Below are 23,085 nucleotides of genomic sequence, written 5' to 3' on the forward strand. Positions count from 1 at the left end.
TTTCGACTTTTTTCTTTTTTTACTGTCCCAATTCCATTCCATTCGTCTTCTTATTAGGATCTTCTTTTTCTCTTTTTCTGTCACGTTCTGTTTTTCTTTTCCGATCTCTTTTTCTTCCGTCTTAATTTTTTCTTTATATCCTGTTTTTCCTCATTTTCTGTTCTAGTTTCTTCATTTTCTTACTACCGTATTTACTCTTATATTTTTCCCCTTTTCTGTCTAGATTCGTTCCGTTTCTTCATATACTTCGTTTCCTTTAAATTTTTTCTTTGTTTCTCTTCCGTTCTTTATGAAAACTTGATATAAGAAATCACTTTTCTATGCGTCCTCTAGTTTTTTGCCTCGATTTCCCTCTTTTCCCTCCCGTTTTTAATATTTCCACTCGTTTTTTTCTTGTCACGTCCCGTTTTCCATCCCATTTTTTCTTTTGTTTTTCGTTTTCTTTCATACCAGTTTTTATTCTTTTTCTCGCTAACGTTTTTTTTTTCTTTTTGTATCCCGTTTGTCACATTTTCCTTCACTTTTGTCACGTTTTCCTTCACGTTTTCTTTTCCATCTATCTCATTGTTCTTTTTTTATACTTTTTCTGGAGAGCAGCAAGAGACGGATTTTCTCTGAATCCATCGGCCATCAATCTGTAACTATTCTCACTTTATACCAAATTTTTTGCACCAGGTTGTTTGGTTCATGAGACACGGCTATTTGAATTAGCTCCATATTCGGAAAATTCGAGCTATCAGCCATAACTCAGGAACAAAAGAAAATGTTATCATGCAAATTTTATCGTTAAAAGATTCGAAATTTACAAACGACTTTTCTTTGGAGTTTTCCATCATCACCGCTGACTTAGATTAAAGTTGGATTTAAAAATGGAAATGTATTGGCTTTAGATTGGACTTGAAGTTGGACTTCAAATTGGAGTGGAAATTAGACTTTAAAGAATACTCGAAGTTGAACTCAACAGCATTCGTTTTTCAGTTATTTGTTAGACAATCGATTTTGATTTGCACATATCCTTTTTCTAATTATTTGTTATGTTTAGAGTAACCGCCGTTGTTATTACGTCAACTAATGAGCAAATATTTTGAAATGTAAATCATTTATAACTTGCTGTGAATACTCAACTCTTTTTCTTTAAATATTTCTGACACTCAATAAACAAAATCCAAATTATTTCTACACTTTCAAAAAATAACTAGGTATATCCATCACTTAAGAAATATTACAAAAATTCCATGCACTACTAGCAGTTACAGTAACAGAAATGGGCATTAGATACCGGCGCAAAAATAAATCCTGTACGATGTCGCATCAACGGAAAGTGTCAATTGCACCATTCTCAATACAGTACAATAGAGATCGCATAAAAAATCACCTACAATAGGGACGAAAGCGCAATCTCTCACGAAATGGAGCAGAAAAAGCCGCTTTCCTCCATTCAACCGAACGTACCGGAGTCGAAAGCTGGGAGTATCGCGTTGCAGCTGTTGGTGACGAAGATGAATGGTGAAACACCTCCAACCGGTTTGCGACTGAATTCACGGCGTCATCGCTTCCTCTTTGACACTATCGTGAAACAGATCTTTTTCTGCATCTGTGCATATGCACCAGTGCTAACTTTCAGATTGCTATTAATACTATCATGTCTCTTCCATCTCGCTATAGTCATCGTAGTTTTTCTTTTTTTTTTTTTTTTGGTCTCTTTCTCTCTTTCGTGATCACACGTTCTTGAAAAGTATGCCATTTCCTGCTGGAAAACTTGCCAACTCCAGAAACGAGGAAATGCTTTAGAAGCCAAAACGAAAAACCATCTCCACGAAGCACCTTTTACATCCCATATAGGCTAGCAGTCCCCATTCTTGCATTTCATTTCCTTTCCTTACAAACTGCTTCCGGTCCAAACCATTCTGCATAGCAGAGCAGCGCTGAGAGCCCGCTGTTCAGAGCCTTATTTGCTGCTTCAAGCCTTCAGCCTTCAGCTACCACCCTTGAAAACTGCAGACAGTCAGACAGACAGCAGGCAATTTTTCTTCCGCCCGCGCACCAAAAAGTCCCATCCCTCCCAGTTGCTGTGAACCGTAAACTGTGCCAGCAGTCAGTGGTGTTATTCACGTACGACTGGATTCGAAAGCTTAGTTATCAGAAAGGGGTATCACCTTCAAGCTCCCATTTCACTATCATCCGTGAGAAACCGAGCGGGACTGAGACTAAGCTGCCAGCCCCAAACCGCCCACAATACCAGAGGATGTCGCAATCGAAACTATTAATATTACTTAAAAGATTTTGATAAATTATGGCCTCTGGATGATACCTCGTTCATTCATTTTCTGCTTAGTTTGGCACTCACCCGAGCAACTGGCTATGGTTCACACGCATCCCGCAGACGACCGAAACCATTTACATTACCCTCCTCCTGCAGATGCAGAGGCAGCCCGATTGGTGCAATGATGCATCACTCAATCTATTTTCTTTCGGATGCAGAATCCAATGTGAATATCTAGCCCTATCGAGACCAACCAATTCGGATTGTACCAGGAAAAGGTTGATGTAAATAGATAAACGAGACAGATGACAAACGAAAGGAAGATGCTTTGACGGATAAAATTTACTATCAAATTTATGTTGACATCGAATGGGAGAAATCCTCTTTTTTACGAAGCCTAAGTCCGTCGGAATCGATACGACCACAAAACCCAACTGGCAGCAGTGCTGTCTGTTTGCTACTCTTGGTAGAACTTTTGCGTCCCTTTTTTGCGTCACGATCGTTTGCTTGAAAACCCACTTCCGTCAAACCTACATTCAACGGGGGACATGCTGGGATAAAACTATCCATTTTGATCCAATATTTCCCCACAGCAAATGTTTGATGATAAGTTGGTCGCCTTTTGCTGCTGCCCGTTTCATCTTGCGTCGTGATGAGTGCTGCTGCTGCTGTGACTGCATACTTCCGCCGGGGCGGGTAAAGAAAGCTGCTGAAAGCGGAATGATAGATGCGATGCAAAATAGACAACTCTCGTCAGCTGCAAACAGCACACTTTTCTTTCAGGCGACTTTCATCCAGTCAGCATGCTCTGTGATGCATAATAAAACCTCGCTTATCCTTCTCCATGCCATTCTAGCCGAGCTCAGTACGTGCGTTCTTCACAGCTAGAAATTAAATAAATGTCTCTTGAACACTGCCAGACATAGTGTTCCGTCTTCTTGACCTGCTGTCCAAGCTTCAGCCAACTTTTCCTTCTTATCCCACTGCGCTCCTCCGCTTAACCTACATACGGAAGTTTCTCTCTCATCGAAACATATGAAAAACGGAAGAACCAGCGGCGGTAAATTTATGCTTGCACTTCACAGCAATCATGTCGCAAATCAATTCTCATTTCATGCATCGTCAAAATGGCAAATTGTGTCCCTGGTGCGCTGTTCGCCGTTTTCAGTGTTAGTCTCGAGTGGCTTCCGGCGGCCGGCGGCGGCGACGGCGAGAAGGGGCGTAAGGATTCTCTGCCCTTCAGCAAAAGGCACCGAACCAACCCACTGCGAGCACACCGAAGACGACACTGACTGATGGAAAAGTGCTACGCTGGTCGTTTTCTTTGGCCAGCAAATATTTGTCTTCGTGTCTGTTCTGAGGCGGGATCGGAAAATGGCCAGAAGGGAAGCAAAGAAGCATCTTTGACTTGTAAGTTGGAACCACTCAGGAGGAGAAGAAAGGCTGAAGGGGGAACAAGGTGAATATAAGTATCTTCATCGTGCTGCTGTACACCGACTTACACTGGCACTTCCTAGTGAAATTTGACTGACTGATAACTGCCAGATGATGATGATGCTGCTAACCGAAGGCACGAAAGGGAACGGTCAAGGGAATCGAATCAACATTGCCGGCAAGCGGCTAATTTGAATATTTATATTGCAACTGAGATGTAGGAAATATTTGCATAAACCTTTTTTAATTTTATTCACATACTGATTCAATTGTTTGCTGAATGAAATTGAGCCGAATCGGAAGAAGATTGTGAAATTTATACGATACACAAAGACTTTACTCGGTTTTCGAAGTTGGATACCTACTTAAATTCTAGTTTTTCATTACCGTTTGAGACACAATCCAAGTTATTATTTTGAGGATTATACTAAGGATTTAAAAATATTGTAATGTTTATGTGATCAGTAGATGAATATTTTTTTAGGTTTATAGCTGATTCAGGCAGGCTGATTCAACTCTAATCCTTTTCATAGTTCGACGACCGGAGCGTTGCTGTATTCAAATAATATGAATGAGCCGAAGCACAGAAAAACTTTTCCTTTTAGCGACACTACAAAGGCGTATGATTGTATTGGCGTATTGACGGTTTTGAGAAATTGCGAGAATTAAATTTACAGACCATTTGTGATCGCCTATTATAAGTGAAACATGCAGAGGTGAAAAGGTAAAACAATAATAATTAGGGGTTTCTCTAATTCTCGTCGTAATACGTAAAGCCATTCTAATTTTCATCATTTGTTGGATGGATTTAATGAATACTCCAACAGTTCTTGTGCTGATTTGACTAAAACACACTTACCTTCCGATCCGTGAACTTTGAAATCACTGAAAAGCGATTATTAAAGCATATTATTGAAATTACACCACTGACTTTATTTCTTAAATTCGTCGTACCGTTTTAAAATCAGTCCATCAAAATTTTTCATCGTCCGAACTTTAGTTCACAACAATGTTTACGAAGCTAACGCGCATGTGTTTGTGTAGGACGGCATGATAAATGTTATTCTACAAAATTTCTGCAGGTCAGGCAAGTTTTCCTGGCTGTAGAATAACGACAATGCCTTGCGTGAGTTATTTTCATTTATGAATGACGGAAATTGAAACGATTAGTCGACACTTTCTTCTTCGTCGCACGAAAAAACGTAGGAAACTTGGCTGGTAGGGCTTCTTTAATGATAAAAAGCATTTAAATAGATCTCAGCTCACTTTGATTGATCGCGTATGATAGACAACAAACTAAAATATTAGGGAATAACTAGTTTTGCATTGTGTGTCATAAAAATGCTGATATTTTTAATAATTTGTGTTGGATAGGACGATGTAGCAACATACCCTATTTGCGAAGATTTTGCAATACTTAACTGCGATTTATCTATTTAATTAACGATGATTGCCCTATAGGCAATAGGCATAATATCCTACAGTTATGACTTCACAAACAATGTTTTCACGCGTGAAGCGACAACTCATTATCCTCCCCTCCCAAGATAGTGGAGACTCTGGATAAAGGGAGTTAATGATCCTGTTTTCAGCTAAATGTCCATGCAATGGTAACCCAGTCGGAACAAATGGGTTGCGAAATTAGATAGGGAAAATGGCGATTTCATCTTTCACTGTTAGTGTATATCACCCACCATCCCCCAACCAGTTCAACCAGTAAATTTAGCATATTCTGGATCTAAACGCATACAAAAATTAAATGAATTATTTTTAAATTACCTGACATGTGTACGAGAGAGAGAGATATAGTATGATTATAGATGCCTTTGGATGGAAGCACATTGCGTTAGAGCTCAAACAAAATCCGTACCTGTACTTTTCAAAGAACTGCGTCTGCTTCAAAACTCGACCGGTTGTACGCACCACGCTATTTTATATGCAATATTCTAGAGTTCAAAAAGAAACCCGTAGCTTTTTCAATTCATTGTGGAATCATAATAAAAGGTAAAGTTGACAATAGTTTGATTATAAGTCGAGGAAGACTGTCCTCTTCACTCAGGGTTTTTTATTCCGTTTCGCGAAAAAGTTTAAGGACATCTACTACTTGAAAACTCCTCATTGTGTGGCCTGTGCTTGAATATGCGTCTGTCGGTTGGTCTGGCCTTATTACTAGAACGAAATTCAACGTGTCGAGGCTGTTCAGCGACAATTCTTCCGCTTCGCTTTATGTCATGGACGAGTCCACTGAACGCAATGTGGCAAAAGCATGCTTTATTAATATAATAATAAATTGATGAAATAATGTTGTGAAGCCGAAATCCAAACGATTTTGCAAAACAAAAAACTAGGAATTTAATACTTAAATATTAAATGAGACACATAATTTTTACTGGACAGAAGATACTGGATTTTTAGTGTGTAGAAGAAATAGAGTTGAAGATATTTAAATGTAAAAATTATCGAATAGAAAATTTTCAGATAGAGACTGTCAGAATAAATATTTAGGTAAACAACCTTTTGCAAGGTGAAATCATTACTGTTTTGCATATTACGGCACTTATTTGAGACAAGAAAAAGAAGCATATTGAAACTAAAAGACAAAATTTCCGCAATTATCGGTCCGTCCAGTTAAAATACACATAAATTACTTTTTCATTAAAAAAAACAACGACTGAAAACGAAAAAAGGAAAAATGGAAGCGAAAAGACGGAAAATCGGAAAGATAATTACAAAACTTACAAGTAAGTGAAAAAATTAGTGACAAGAGGTACATTAAATGAAGAAAAACGGGACCGGAAAAGAAGAGATAAAAAGCAAAGAAAAAGAAACACGAGAGAAACCTTTATGCCATAGATTCTTCGCGTGTTTTAGGTAACGGATTTCTAACACAATCACAATTATTTTAAATTACATAATCTGTACGCCAAGCATGTCCCTTGGGAGATAAAAAAGGAAAGCCGGAGAGAAAATGGTAAAAAGGAGGCTAAAGCCCGAATAAAAAGATAAAATACTCTAACTCTAACTCTAACTCTAACACTCTAACAAAGAGTTAGAAAAATATGAACACCGGTCACGAAAAAAAGGAACAAAAAAGAAAAGACTAAAAATGGAAAAGAAAATAACAGAAAAGCATAAGGAAAAACAATTGAATAGTGAAACAGGAAACACAGGGGAAAAAAGTCAAAAAGGAAAACGAGAGAAAAAAAGGAAAAACGGATGCTAAGTGAGAGCTAATACTGATATTGGTCGAAAACCGTACAGCAAAAGTGAAAAAAATGGAACCAGAAATGGAAAAGCGGGACTGGAAAAGAGAAAGGCAGGATAGAAAAATTGTAAAACTTCATGTCTTATTTAGTGTTCGTGTCCCGTTTGAACTGAAATTTTAAGTTCAAATTAGTCCAAATTCAAGTCTAATTCAATGCCCTACGGCAGGTCCAATTTCAACGCTAATTTTCGAGTCTAGTTCCGAGTCTAATTTCTGGTCCAACTTCAACTTTGATTTTAAATTCAGTTGCATCCGAAAACTCGGAGTTTTTGCCAAATCGGCACTCATTTTCGAGATTACTAATAATAGATTCGCCATACTGCGATTACTCCATTTTCCCAAGATAAAGCTTTCCGCTGAAAAGTCGGGAGCCCTAACTTTTAGTTACATCTGGGCGTGCTTATTGACTATTCTAGAGTGTTACTCAAAATATGCCAGAATAAAAACTAATTTCGAAAATTCAGACTTCGTGCGTTTGAACCAATAAGATTGGCACCACAGAAAATAAAACAAGCCTATGGTTGAACTTCAAGCTTCGAAAAATTTTAATGCATGATTCTAATTCAATATATCATCTAGAAAGCATAATAATAAAACACAATAAACATAACTGAAATATCCTCCAGATTGTGATTCTAATTTCTTGGTCTCGACTAACAAAGCAAGATGTCAATGGATGTTACTTTTCACCCAACGTGTTTCCACTTTGAACTGGTTGTACCCACAACCTTATAAATCAAACAAAATGAACACCCTCTTTTGATCGAAAAGTAAATTGGATTCGAATTTCTAATGTAGGCGGAACTCATGAAGCCTACACAGCTAGAGTAAATAATGCGTGTACAGTGATTTCCTCATTGATTTTCTGTCTTGTCTATAGATGGTTCAAATGTCTTTCCTCAAAGAAAAGAAATGTCTAATCCCCTCACAGATGCCTTTCTGGTAAAGTACAATTCGTGTTCCAGATTTAGTTCAATTTGCTCCGCTCCGGAATGATTAATGCAAAAGAAAAACAAATTTAGGGCTTTCACTTTATTTTCATAGTTGTCAGTCTGGCTCAAATACAACCTTTATTCAAACGTTTAACTCTAATTACAACTTCATGATTAATTCCCACCAATTGCTTTCCGTTTAACTTATTTCTCGTCAAAATTTCATATCACACATCATTGTTTAGCAGGAGAGTACACTGACCGGATGAAAATATTTCAATTCATTTTACCACAGTTGAACAAAAACCTGGATCCAACTGGTAAACCGAGAGCAACCAACAAGCACTAAGCTGAAGTCTTACATCCGTCCTAAATCAATTCTAACCAACACCTCCCGGGCCGGCAGCTTTGGCGAAAGTTTGACAGGAACAGGTGTTGAGATTCTTGCAAGCCATCCGCCCGTCCTGTTGCTCCGCTGGTGCTATGCTAATCGCCCCGAGGGATTATTCACTCATCTTTAATTAATTTCTCCTTCTGCTTTCACCTGGCTCAAACAGACAGTCTGTCCAAATCCTTTCGCAACGAGGGATGGAACGTCGACCGCCAGCAGTCAGTCAGGCCACGCTGGTAGCGCTAAAGAAATAACGCTGGCAGACAGAAGCGGCTTCTCTGCCGCATGTTTTATGATGTAATATAATTTTATTTTCTCTCTTTCATGAATCTTTCCTTCTCTTCGGGCGACGAAAGTCTTTTCCGCAGCATTAGATTAGGCAGATTGAGAGTTTCCTGTGACCATCCCTGAAAAGTCGTCCGTCCGGAACGGCAAACCAGTAGGACTAAAGGAATTGAGCTGAAAGTCGAAGAAAAAAATCGGAAACGAAAATCCACTGCCACTTACAGCAATGTACACAATGCTATTGAGATAAGCGGGAAATTGAATTAGGGCTACAGCTGAGGTTCAATAGCGGTGACAATTGGGACCGGTGAAAAGATAGTAAGAACAATACGGGGGGAAAACCATCAGTCGGAAGGAAATGACAAATGGAACTGTGGCAAGGCAGTGGGGGTGTTCGGGGCTATTGTTGGTGAAAAATGAAGGCCAGTAGGAAGAGATATTGGAGGCCATTTTTCTTATTTACTCCCGATAAAGTAGCCGACAAACACCGGGCAAGCACACGAGGAGTAGCAAATAGCAATGATTTATTTGCAACATTATCGCATTAAACAAGGATTTCTGGTCGGTCGGTGAGGTGCTGAGGCCGAGATGATCAATAATAAAGTTTTCCGGCAAAAAAAGCAAGCGATGTTCAACAACTTAGTAGGCTGTGGGAGAGAAAAAAAGGGTAGAAATTTCGGAACCACCGGAATGTAGCAATCTGTGAAATATGTTTGGATTAGACTAGATCCTGCAGTGAAAAGTTTTGTCAATGCCAAACGTTTTTTGGGTGAAATTGAAACGTTACAAATGGCGGCGGTTGGGGTTCTTTGGAAAAAACATTCCGGCAAAGTATTTTTATTGATAGAATTAAATCATTAACATAGATGTTTAGTATGTCTAGTTTAGTTCAGGTTAGGTGAGGAAAAAGCTGGAACAAAATATAAATGATGTTTTCCTCTATAACTCGAAGTCAACTAAAAGCATTAGTAAATCTTCATGTAGTAAAATGAATCCGAGAAAATATGTAATGCATTGAAAACACGTAGGGGGGCTTAAAATAGTAAAAATTGAAAGCACAATTTTATCAGTTCACAGTTTTATCTCAACAAAGAATTTTTTGTGTATTTTGAACAAATGTTTGATTATTGAATTGAGGTTGCATATAGTATGTTATCAATTTTACCTTGCATACTGGCCAAGATTTCCGACAAAAAACCATGCGTTCCCTTCCTTGGAATCGATGGAGTAACTTTGTTTATCACGTTCGTTTCATCTTTATTTTTATTGAATTGATGGTTAATAATTATTAGCATTGGGGCGAACCAACCACCGGTTGAAAGCCGCATTAAAAAAGTTAGTAAATAAATAGTAAATAACTGCGAAAACAAAAATGATCGTGAGACGAAAACTGATAGATTTTGAACGGTAATAGCTCAGTCAATTCTGAATTTCTGTGAATTTTTTTTACTAAATTCATGTGTATTTCTTATTTGTTTTTGTTTTATACAATATATACATTTTTAAGTGCTTAGCATTAAAATAATGCTTCTCATCTTTGTTATACGTCTTGCTTTTTACGTTGACTTAGTTTGTTTCATTAACCTAAAGTATTTCAATGTCGAAACATTTTTGTTTGTTAGAATTTATTAAAATGATATTAAAGAATTATTTTCTGTGGTTTTCACAAAAAGACTCTTGTTTAACAGTCGGAAATTTAAAAAGAAAATATTTACGTCTGTACCTAATTTAGCTGTACTACCTACACGTTTATTTCCTACCTGTGTATATTGTCCAATTAAAGCAGGAATGACTCACCAATACTGGCCAAAACTTTCAGGATTCAACTTACCTATCTTCTACCTACTAGGTACTTTCTAAATAGGAATTAACTACCGACGGTCATTAAAAAAAAGCAAATATCCATTTTCGTTTGTATTCGTAAACTTTGTTGTAACCCAGCACTCGTTTTGTAGATTTTAGGTATATAAAGCCAGTTCTGTTCTAAGCTTCTTGTTGTGGTTAACAGCACTTTGTGTAGGACTGAACCATACATTATCCAGAAGTAACCGGCGGTAATAGACAAACAGAAACGGCTGCAAAAATGTTCTCTGAAACATCCGTTGATGCGCCCAGCAAACCTTCGCCCGAAAAGGATGCTAAAAAATCTCTGCGCCCTTCGAGGGACCCACGTCCAAAGAATGCAGTAGAGCTTCAACCGCTGCCTCCGCTAAGGACGAACCAACCCGGCGCGGTGCAGGAGGAGCTGTTCATCGCGAAGTTGAGACAGTGCTGTGTCCGGTTTGATTTCATGGACCCGCAGTCGGATCTGAGTGGGAAGGAAATTAAGCGAGCCGTGCTGAACGAATTGTCGGCGTACCTCGAGCTCGGCACTCGTGTACTGACGGAGAACGTTTACCCGGAGATTATCACAATGATATCAGTGAATCTGTTTAGGCCACTGCCATTTAGTGCAAACTTGGAATTCGATCCAGATAAAGACGAGCCGACGCTCGATGCGTCATGGCCCCATCTGAAGCTGGTGTATGACGTGTTTCTACGCTTCCTGGATGCATCGGACTTTCAAGCGACGTTCGCCGGGAAGGTAATTGGCCAAAAGTTTATCGTGCAGCTGTTAGAGCTGTTTCAATCCGAAGATAAGCAAGAACGTAGTTTATTAAAGCTCGCATTGCGTCATATATATAGCAAAGTTATGGGATTACGTGCTTTTATCCGCAAGCAAATCAATAACATATTTCTACGCTTCACGTACGAAACCGAACATTTCAACGGAATCCGCGAGTTACTAGAGACTTTGTATCATATAATCACTGGGTACAGCGTGCCGATCAAAGTGAAACACAAGCAGTTTCTGGTGAAAGTCCTGCTCCCTCTGCACAAAGTGAAAGGGTTACAATTGTTTCATGAACAGCTCACGAACTGTGTGGTTCAATTTCTGGAGAAGGACCCTGCCCTAACGGAGCCAGTGATACACAGGCTGCTCCAGTTCTGGCCAAAGACGTGCTCCCGGAAGGAGGTAATGTTCCTCAGTGAGATCGAATGTATACTGGACGCTATCGAACCGTCTCGGTTCATTATTATTATGGAACCGCTGTTCCGACAGATCGCCAAGTGTGTCTCGAGTCCACATGCTCAGGTAGCCGAACGGGCACTGCGCTTCTGGAACAATGACTACGTTATGTCGCTGATCGAGCACAACCATGACGTCATTCTGCCGATCACGTTTCCGGCCCTGTACCGATTTAGCAAAGAGCACTGGGATCGGACGACCGTCGGCCTTGCCTATAATGCGCTAGAAATGTTCGCGTTGATAAACTCCAAAATGTGCGACGAGTTGACCGCCAAGACTCGCGTGGGGCAGAAAAAACTTTGTAAGCGGCACGAACGAGAGATCACTCGCCGATTGGATGGAGCCAGTAATGAACCTAAAGTCGACAGCACTGCCTGGCAGATCAAAGCCTCCTCGAGTATTGCTTTGGTATACAGGTGGCGCAGGCCAATACCGATTAAATTGTGAAAACTTGAAATTGAATAAATAAGATAAATAAGATGAATTGCATGATAAAAATATTAATGGATGAAAGGACAGAAACTTGAAAGTAATATAAATAAAGCAATAACTTTTCAGCTTACAGCTTGATTTTTTTTATTATTTCACTGTTTATTTTTAATTTATTTTTATTTGATTACGTTATATTTCTGTCTGTCTTCTTCCTGATTTCTTTTGTTTTACTTTAATATTTTGCATTTTTGTTTTCTTTTCGGCTGTACTGCGTTGTTTTTGGCTTATTTTTATGTCAATAAAATCATTCTCGCTTGTCATTTATGTTGCATTTTTAATTGTTTTTGTTTTTCTTCCTCTTGCCCTTTCTGTGTCTCTTTTCTGTATTCTTCTACTTGTTCTGATTATTTTCTGGCACATTCTACCATGTCTGTTTTCTTTCCATTTTCACTCCGTCTGTTTGACAAATTTTTTGTTCCGCTTAGGATGTCTTTTCGCTTTCTTTCGGTTTTTTGTATGTTTTACCTTTGTTATACTATATAAGAAAGGTTTGGAAGTTGGTCGATAAAAGTGAAACAGAACCAAGGCCGGGTTCAATATGAGTCAGTGGGTCCAAAACTTTAAAACGCGATAATTGACTATAGTGTAAAAGTGCATAATTTTTAAGAAGGGTGGAGAGGACCATTCGGCAGTGACTATCTTATCGGATTACAAGATTATGGGATACTCAGGCTTATCTCGTGCTCTGCGTTTACTGGTAATTCCCTGCGTTTTACTAGCAAAGCGCAGAAAATGGATTGATTAGCTCTCTTTCTATCGGATGTTGCCTTCTCCGAAAATCGGTGAATTTTTTTCTTTTACAGTGCTTTGCTGCTCTGCTCTGCTCCTACCATTTTCCCGGGAATATTTTATTTTCTTTGTCTAATGTTTTACATTACATAAATAGTTTATGGATTACTTTAAAATTCGGAAACATTTGTAGCATTAGAACCCACGGGAACTAATATATGCATGCACAAATATCTGTAGTTTTGGCAACGCTGCGCCAGAATGCAAAACCACTCCTTTTCTCCAACCGATTTTATCTTTAAACATTGATTCTAGTCCAATTTGATGATGCCCTGAACATGAAACGTCATAGAAAAGTGAGCGATCACCCTTTCCTTTTGCCAGATTGCATGCAAATACTGCGCGAATTAGTTCGAAACTGTTGTCTTGCACGGAAACAGGGCTGAAGGAATATTTGTGCAAAGGCAGGAAAATCAGCGACTGTCTTATCCGAGAACAGTTTTCGAGCCTCTCATTTACTATTTTGCGTCAGTTAGTTGCTTGAAATTCTTTACATAGGTTTAGTTTCAAAAGGAACTAGTAAGATGCAGAGGACGTTAGCTAATTGATATTTTAACTGTCCACCTGTCCACCTTAACTGTAAGGATTAATTTACTTCAAATCAATCTATCACAATAAATGGTGCAATCAACAATTTTGTGGAAATTGACGAATGCGAATCAGTGTTGTAAGTGATAACCCAGAATAGTTATTTAGTTTTTCGGTTTAACCGTAATTGTAAGCAAGCTCCTTAAGTAAGCTAACTTCGTCAACTGCATACCAATTTCAAGCCAGTTACTTAAAATTGACTAGTGCTCCAAGTCATGCATAATTTATGAAAATTCGAAATCATCACCAGTCATTAGAATATGTGTAATTGTGGCCTGGTGATTCAAATCTTGGTGGAACTAAAAACTCTAAGGAACTGATAAAATGATACACAGAGGACAGACATTTAGGGTATTCATGTTTATGGTTCAATTTGTTGATTTCTGGAATTTCAAAGGCAGTTTTTATGCTCAGTTTATGTAGCTCGACACTGATTAAGCCTGCAAGTCGTAGGTGAAACACGTATCTGTCGCGAATAAATATAAATCTTAGAGTTTAATTTCGAAAGAGATTTCTTTTATTTAATTTCAGAAGACGTAGGTTGGTTCATCGTTAGATGCTGTCATCGTAATTTTCCTACCGAGACTAACGTCAAACATCCGGTCGTGTCTTGACACAACCCACCGTTCAGGAAAGAACACTTTTTAAGATTGTAATGTAAAGATTGTAAGATTGTACTCTACCATTTTCTCATTTTTCTAAGCAACTACACTGGCAATCCCGAAATGGTTGTAAAACGGTGTGTAGTCAAATAAGATCTTCTCTAGTGTAATCATTGTCAGAAAGCGAAGCTCAAATTTCAACCAGAGTTATAAACAGCCACACACTTTTCTAAATCTACTTTGCCCGAACGCTGCGATCTTCGCCGACGACAAGAAACGAGCAAACGAAGTTGCAAACCTCGACAGTCCCAAAGGTGCATTTATCTGTCACTCTCTCGCTCCGATACAAACGAATAGATACGGGTAGAGGAATGACAAAGGAAAACCCCTTCTGTTCCAGTTAGGCAGCTCCTCTTTCCGCTTTCGATTGTTGTTTATTTATTTACACCTTCTTGAAAACTCTCCGGAGGGTCAAAGTTGAACATTTTTCTTCTGAAAGCCAGGTACCTAGTTTGCACGAGTCAAGCTCGAGTGGAACGTTTTGGTTTGCTGCCCTGATGGGAGTTTAAGACGTATCACACCTTCAGCAATCACAGCCATATTTCCCTACCGACTTCAAGTTGCTTCTTTTGCTAACAACTTTGTTTACCAGTACTGTTGCCCTTCCTTTTGATTCTATATGCCATAGTTCGTGTCGTGGGTGGCAGTTTTTCCGGTCGATTATTGTTGATGTTATCAAATAGCCCCCTTCGGCGAAAAGTGCAATAAAATACCAGCAAGTGCAGACCGGATTGAATGGAACTTGACATCGTTTATCGATTTCAATCAAACCCTTTTCAAACGGACTTCCACCGGAAATCAACGACAGGATTGATACCGATGATGGTGACTGGCCATTTTGCCACCAGTCCTCGTAATCCGCTTATTACATTCAACAGAAGAAAGACCCTTTGCCTGTCGAGCGGCTGTGGACTCTCGGGACGATCGAAACCGTTAGGTCTAATCCGCCTACGGGTGCTTCTTTGTGGGTTTTCTACTTTACCGGAACTGATTTACCAGCAACGGCCAGCTACTGATACCGGATTGGTCAACGGGGAACAACGCAAGCAACGAGGAAAAGCATTTAAAATCGGTTTTCCAAACACATCCACGCAAACCGGCGACGCATTGGTACACGCACCAGGCGAAGCTGAATGCTGATTCTTCGGGGAATCAGCAGGTTTCAATCCGGATCAACATTAGCTTTGAGTACAGTGATGAATGAATATTTCAAAATATATTCTATGTTAAGGTCACAACCACACAAATGTTAGTAAATGTAAATCCTATCTGTGAAATGAGATTTAATGTGAATCAGAATGGAAAATGCGATGCCTATGTGTTAATTAAATCGCATCTGAACTTAGACCTATCTAAAGTACTTTATGCCACACTGTAGAGCTCATATATCACTTTCAAACTACGACGAAGCACCGCATTGTTGAAAGCTTTTCCTGGTTCCCTGCGATGCCGACACGCATTCTAGTGAGTATTTGATCGAAAAATATCACCTGTTGACTGCAACTAACAGCGGCGGCCCGTCCGTTCCGGCAGAAATTAGCAACGGAATGCCCGTTCGAATGTTTTGCATTTGCATCAATCACACACATGCACAGCCGTCGTCGTCTGGTGCTGAAGGATATACGCTTTGTTTACGGGCACCTTTCCTGCGGCCCCCCGCACACGCAAATAGCTCCGTCTGGTCATTGCGCAAAGCTTTCGAGAATGCATATTCAGAAATTTCATCTAAACGGTGTGATAGATGAAAGTCCTTCTACTAATAGGCGACATGCCGGATTGAATCACGAATTGTGGCCGACTGAGCCGGTCCGGTCATGTGCATTGCAGTACAACCGGACCCGTGGCAGCAACGGAAGTGGGGTAGAACGCTCAGATTGTTGTTCTGAAAAATTCGTTGGAAAAAAATAGCAAGTAGGTACCTGTAAAGTATGTTTGGCTCAAAAAATTTTTTTAGAAAGCGGATTGTGACATTATAAGCAGTTGTAAATGGTATGTTAATTTTTGATAATTTCTTACGAATTCAATTGCTAAAATCCGTTTTTTTAAATTAATTTTTTTTATATTTGAAATTTCGAGTATAACTTTCTGAGCATTAATTCGCATAAAATGTAGGTACATTCTTACTTTGAGTCTGGCTCAGTGAAAGCACGCTCGCTTTAAGCAAAAAGCAAATAAACCAGAATCGCTTCTGCCAAGGCTATCATTTTCCTATAAGAAACCGCATTGTTTTTGCATCCCTTGACCATGGTGAGGCACCCTCCGGTTCTGTTGTTGTACGGAAACCGGAACCGAGAGCTATTCGCGTCCCGCCTGCTTCCCGCGTAATTGTTTGTGTGCACTTCTGAAGCACTCCTTCAGGGCTTCCGTGCTGGCGCACGTTATGAAAACATAATAAAAAGAGCAATATAAAAATTAACTTCTCCTTTACTACCTCGTCATCATAAACGGTATGCGGATGGATGACAAGACCCCGCTTCTCGTGACTTTTTACATGTGAACATAGGTATCAGGTAGGATGGCAAGGCAACCAGCAACGAGCACAACGACGAAGACGGTGACGACGACGACGACGACGGCGGCGTCGACTGTGTTGCTGATGATGATGATTATTTTCTCCCCACACCACCCTCTGCCGTTTTCATGAGAGGTATTTTCCGTGGCGTAACACCGTGCAAAAGTCGCGTAAAAAGTTGCCCTCCGGTGCTAAGCTTTCGTGTCCACGATTTCTTCCTCCGCGAAAGGAAGAGGAAATGAAGAAGGAAGTTGTAATAATTGTGATTTTCACGAGAGCTTCACACGGGGGACTCGTTGTGGCAATGAAAATTCATTGAAAAATATGGAGCTCACCTCAATTGGTGTTTCTGTTCGGTGGAGCACAAAGGTTTTGGGCGTGAAGAATATAGAAGACTCAATTACTGTTCATTTTATGCTAGCGGATCATATTTATTTATAAGCGAAGCGAAAAATCAAACAGAATTGTGCAGTTGGATCAACCACGCGTCAGACCCGTACCGAAAGACATTTTAATGAACTCCAGATTCTTCATTCAATCGTGAAGCTTCAACGCTGTTGAACTGCAGTTCCAATTTGCAACTCACGAGCTAATCTCAGCTGCATTCCTTCGTGTAAGCACAACTCGAAATTGCGCTTCGTCAGCAGGAAGATCCTTCAATGTTCATTCGCTTCTGTCTCGCTCGCGAAGGGTCGTAAACTTTCCTGCATTTAGGCACCGTACGAGCGATGCAGTGCCAGTGCAGTCTCGTGCACCGTCGTCAGCTGAAGTGGTTCCTCCCGCGCTCGGGAAGCCTGTCGCTGGTCCATCATCATCGTCATCATCATCAACATCATGATCGTTCTAGTCGTCGTCGCAGCCGACGTCGTCACCGTCATCGGTCTCTTCGGTAATATTCCAGCGAATGACAATCACTTCCTCTATGTTGCACAATGCGCTCGTAACGCGGAGTAAGAAAACGGAGTGGCTGTTGTAACAAGATGAAATCACAGTGTGACAATGGCAGCAGCACAAAGTTCAGGAAGCACAAAAGCATCATGTCATGTGACTGGAACATCACGCGTCTGCCACCTGATTCCGCCACCGGTTCTTCCAGCATTTCCGCTAACAAAATACGATGACAGCAGTTAGTCGGTAGCTCGGTAGGTCGGTTGCATGGTTGGTTAGTTGGTCGCATGAATGGGTAGAATTTTCCTCCGCCAGACACTTTCAGCTGCATACAAACTAGGTACCTACATTGCCATGAAGTGTTTGCTGCATTAAGTTTGCACGCTGGAGAAAAGGGCAAGCGGCGGGAGATAATATCAAAACGACTTCTGGCGAATGTTTGCAGCAAATATTACGTACATATTTTATGTTTATTAAATGTGAATAGATGACACAGAAGCAGAAATTAACATTGTTGGCAGTGCTTTTCAGAAGCGATTCGGTTCGGGAAGCTTCTGTTGCACTGCTTTACAAGTTCAACCCTATAGCCAGTTTCCGGGGTTACAGCAGCGTGAGTAGTTGTTAAGCTGTATCGTCGTCGGGGGAAAGCTTCTTTCACTGTGGGTGTTAGGATAGATAACATTTATATTAGGTTTTTTGCCGGGTAAACTATATATGAAAAAGCAGGATAGCTTAATACAGAGACTAGAGTAGGCTATTCGTTCATACAGTCATAGTTGGATTTTAATAGACGTTTTCAGAATATTTCTCCATCAATACCTTAAATAAGTAGGTTTAAGGCCCCAATAACAATTTTTGTCTTTTTCAGAAAAACAATTATTGAAAAAATTATTTCTCACTTCTACTTCTCTTTCTCATTTTCGACTGGCACGATAAAAATTAATCAATACGGACCACTTTCCGGGACACTTGGTCATTTGGGACAAGTTATCAAAATCTGGGGCATCTAAACAGCCTAGCGTATATCCAGTTCCTTACCATAACTCTCTACTAGGAATTTCAACTTTATTTCCATCGCTTGTTGTAATTTCTACTCAATCAGAACGCAAATTGATTTGAATATAAAACACTTTTCTTCTGTACAATCAACGCAAGGAAAGAATAATTTTCAACTTAGCTGGAATTTCCTTCGCGATATCGATTTGCTCCTTGAGCAAAGTGTTAACTGTGCATCTCATATTGAATGAACCATCGTTCACCCGCATCGCACAATCATACAATCCATTTATCCTCACTTCAGAGTTGACTTTCTATGACTAATGATGCGCTGCTTTGTTTATAGCATGCCATTTGAGATTTATTTCAATGCAACGGAGTTTGCAATCATTGAATACAGTAAACTCTAACGCTGTGATGACAACAAAAAAATGATAAATTGTGTTTGCATCTAGCCGAATAGTAGGATACTTGCATAGCTTTATCGATGTCTGCTTCCAATTAAGTAACAATGATTGGAATTAATATAAACCCTATTCCCACCCTTTTTACACTTTTATTTTTAGAATGGGTTGTAAGCTTTAAACTGCTCAGTGGAGGTTTGGGAGGAACAGATATCGAACCAATAAGCAAGGCTTAGCCAAGAGAAAAAGGCTAAATATAAGGCCATTGCAAATCATATTTAAAGTTTTTGTCACCCCCCTTTGGAAATTAGCTTGAAAAATCGGGGGGCAAAAAAATAATTTGTAGGATATGAGTCAAATTTCTTTTTATAAAATCAATTGTCTGTGGGCTCTACAGTCTGAAATACTCGAAAAATGAGTCTCTGAGTTGAATTAACGCTTCTAGCACGAAACAGAAATGGAAATTCGAACAATGGATTTTCCGAAAATCGTCCAAAAAAATTTTCCTTCGTTTTTGTCTTTTTTCGTATATTTTTGCATAGAAAATAATAACGTATATATTATAAGCAAGAATAGATTCGGTTTTCACGTTTAAACCTTAAATAAAAATTCTTAAAATCCACGTTTTTTTTGCTCAATTAAAAAATTTACTTTGTTATTTTTTCGCCCCCCCCCCTTCAGTGGCCGAACACCGGAAGGACAAAAACTTTGTAAAATATTTGTAATGGCCTAATGAAAGCAAAATTCTCAAAAAATCAAAAGAAGAGGACTGACTTTTGATTTATCGCATTAAACATTCACTCCTCCCGGAAAAGAAAGAGAAAACCCAAGTAACAATTCCAAGTTTTATTACGTTCGTATAGTGGTTTTCATGACCAATTTCATAAAACCGCTAATAAAACTATGAGCTCCACCAGAACTTTCTGATGACCGCTATAAAACTGCTTTCTGACCAAGTGGCCCACTCCTCAGAATGTTTTCATAACCGCTATAAGAATCAGGTTATAAGCTCAAGTAGTCGTATCACGCTCTGCTCAAAGCAGCAATAAAACCGATTAAGCTTTCGCTGCTTGACAGCCATCGCCATAATTTAAAAAAGCTTTTCGCTTTTCGCATTTCGCTTTTCGTATTTCGCTTTTCTGGCAAAAGCTAAATAAGTTCACTAGCTTTGTCAACTTGAAAATATATCCGTGAGAAGAAAAGTTTAGGTTTTACTGACATATCATTCTGAAAGATTTGGTTTATAGCGAATAAAAGATCCCATAGAATATTTATTAAATTTTAAGCAATTTCTTTGGCTTGCAGCATGTGCGCATTTAATTTCATCGTGCATATTGATATGATAGGTCGATAAAATGAGCGCGCCACTGAAATTTTGCAATTTTCGACAACTGGTTGTTTTAACAAATAGAAAATATTCAGTTAGTCAATCTCAATTTCTAGCAAAATCATTTTAGTTGCTTCGTCTGACAGGAAAACCGACTGATAATAACTTTTTTTTCTGAAAAACACCTTACTTTGATGAATTGTAGTTTGCGAGCTAAAACAAAATACTAGAATATGGCAATATGGCTTCCCATAAAAAATGATTTTGGTGTTGAACTTTGGTATTCTTCATAATAGCAGCAAAAAACTGTTTGGTCAGGGTGTTACCATTTTAATAGCTCTATAAAACTAACAGATTTATTGCGGTTTGCCAAGTAACCGCGATAAGATTAATTGTGATTGGTGCGCCATTTTGTATTCATACGCCACACGTATGGTAGGCTTGTAAGAGACATGGTGCAGCCAACAAGTTTTAACGTGGTAATACAAGCAACCACAATACATTTGTTTTATTAACAGTTTTATTATGGTTTTCTAGCAGGCTATAAGTGTGTTTGGACTCGTATCCTCTTGGTATTGCGCAATACCACAATAAAACCAGAGGTAATGATCAATACCGCAATAAAACCTTTATAAAATTCAAGTAAAACCAAGTGGCTTTAGAATTGTTACTTGGGAAGTGACCTATAGTCGATGAACGGAAGAAAAAAACAGAACGAAATTATCTATAATCACATTACGATTTCAAAAAAAAACAACGTTCAAAATCACCATCGCGCACTGCTGTATTCTTCAGGCATGCAAGAAAGACTGAAGTTTTTGGAGCGTCTTAGTAGAATACGAAACCTAAAAATAAAAATAAGAAAACTTATCCAATTTAATTCTACTATGTGTATTTTATTCAATGACAGATACGTATTTCGCCTACGACTTGCAGGCTTCCTCAGTGTCTGTGTTCGAAAACAGACACTGAGGAAGCCTGCAAGTCGTAGGCGAAATACGTATCTGTCATTGAATAAAATACACATAGTAGAATTAAATTGGATAAGTTTTCTTATTTTTATTTTTAGTTTATTTTTTATGCAAGAAAGAATAAAACTTTATTTTACGGACTGGCCATTTTAAAGCTTTTACAAGCTTAAAATAAGCTTAAGGAATTAAATGTAAATTAAATTGAATGAAATGAATGTGCTTTAATAAAGTATTCGTCAGTGGAGTGTGGATAAATGAATTCCAATTGTAGAATTTAAGAAGAATAAGTCCTAACTCTACAAAAACAAGTGAAATAAATCAAGTTAAATTAAATTAAACAGCTTGTTGAATTGGCAACAATTCTCTTGGTTAACACCCTGTGGTATTGAAAACTTTGCTCGTGTTTTTCGAATATCTGTGAGCGTATTGGTGCATGAATGACCCCTCCGTCCGAAGACTTAGAGTGTTATCACTCTAACTCAGTTGATAGCTTATCCGGAGCTGGTTGCCAGCAATGATCGGTATCTGCACATCAGAGAAAACTTACCCGTATGAGAGATCCCTCCGTCCGTAGATTTGGAGGGCTATCATTCACACAGTCGAAACTTTGCTCAGAGGTGGACTTCTGAAAGGTTTTAGAGTGGAGGAAATTCAAGCAGATTGAGATTACCATACTAAATTGGCAACGCTGTATTTAGCTTAATAAGATTTGTAACCAAAAGTTACAGGGTCATGAGTCATTAATAAATTTTCGTATTTAAATAGCCGTTTTCCGCCAAATATATATATCTTCTACCTGAATTTCAGAAGAATAGGAAATTTCTGATAAAATGAGATTTTAGCATCTGTTACCTTTCAGTTTCCCCTTTTCTCTACTTTATCCTTAGTTTCCTAAATACCAATCTGAACCAGAAGAACCTTCCTGAACCAGAAAAAGAGTTATGCAGCAATATGCGTGTCTTTTGAATGGGAGGTCCTCTTCCCTTTCCAAAGTGGGAGGGGTCTCAAACCATTATAAGAACCTTCCCGGTCCGAAAAATCCCTTTCTGAGTATCCGGGGTGTGAACTTTGATTAAAAATTGTTGTTAATAACTATCAGCAATTTCCAGCACGTTACTGATAACAATCAGTAAATAGAGTAGGGCGAGGCATAAGTGCGATGTTTGAAGTTGTCATCAATTTTCGTGAGATATAAAGAAGGACAACAACATAACATATTTTATAGTGATGCAGTAACTGTCTTCACATTCAACCATAAATCATCTGCGGTAATAGTATTTTGCAAAATAAATTCTTCTTTCTTCTGATCAAGTGCAGTTTCGCACTTTTACCCCACTAGCGGGGCAAAAGTGCGAAGATCGAATCCATGAAATTAGCACAACAGTAGCTAACAAAACCATATTATCTTCAATCTGCGTTATGTTTCGGTAAGGAATATTCTCAATTTGCACCTTTTCTATTTTGCGCTGGTGTATTGCAACCAAACGTTTGTTTTTTGTTTCATCAGCGGAAACACATTATTTTTCTTCGGCCAACATCCGTAGAGCACACAGTTTTCTGCAGATCTTCCATTTCTAGTATCTGTAATATAGTGCCTAAAGCTGTATATAATTAGCTATACATTTTTGCCTCGTCCATAAATCGCACTTTTGCCCCATCCGTGAATCGAACTTTTACCCCGCTAGGCGCTTGCGTTAGATTAAATTACGAAAAAGCGAAATATATTTTGTAAATTCTTTTCACCGTATTTTCAAAACAAATACGTGAGTTATGTAAAACGCTGCTACAAATTTCCAACAAGTAATATCCTCCTGTT

The 23,085-nt window shown here is 38.9% G+C and overlaps 1 protein-coding gene across 1 annotated transcript; it reads left to right on the forward strand.

Moving 5' to 3' along the window:
- Positions 1–10,653: 10,653 nt before the first annotated feature.
- Positions 10,654–12,087, forward strand: LOC128736860 (serine/threonine-protein phosphatase 2A 56 kDa regulatory subunit epsilon isoform-like). The gene has a single exon (XM_053831359.1). It carries the CDS (start codon positions 10,654–10,656, stop codon positions 12,085–12,087), a length of 1,434 nt encoding a protein of 477 aa, XP_053687334.1.
- The last annotated feature ends 10,998 nt before the right edge of the window (positions 12,088–23,085 follow it).

Source organism: Sabethes cyaneus, chromosome 2, assembly GCF_943734655.1.
Source record: "Sabethes cyaneus chromosome 2, idSabCyanKW18_F2, whole genome shotgun sequence".
NCBI lineage: Eukaryota > Metazoa > Arthropoda > Insecta > Diptera > Culicidae > Sabethes > Sabethes cyaneus.

Coding starts and splice junctions, on each gene's coding strand:
- LOC128736860 (XM_053831359.1), top strand. CDS start 10,654: ATGTTCTCTGAAACATCCGTTGATGCGCCCAGCAAACCTTCGCCCGAA.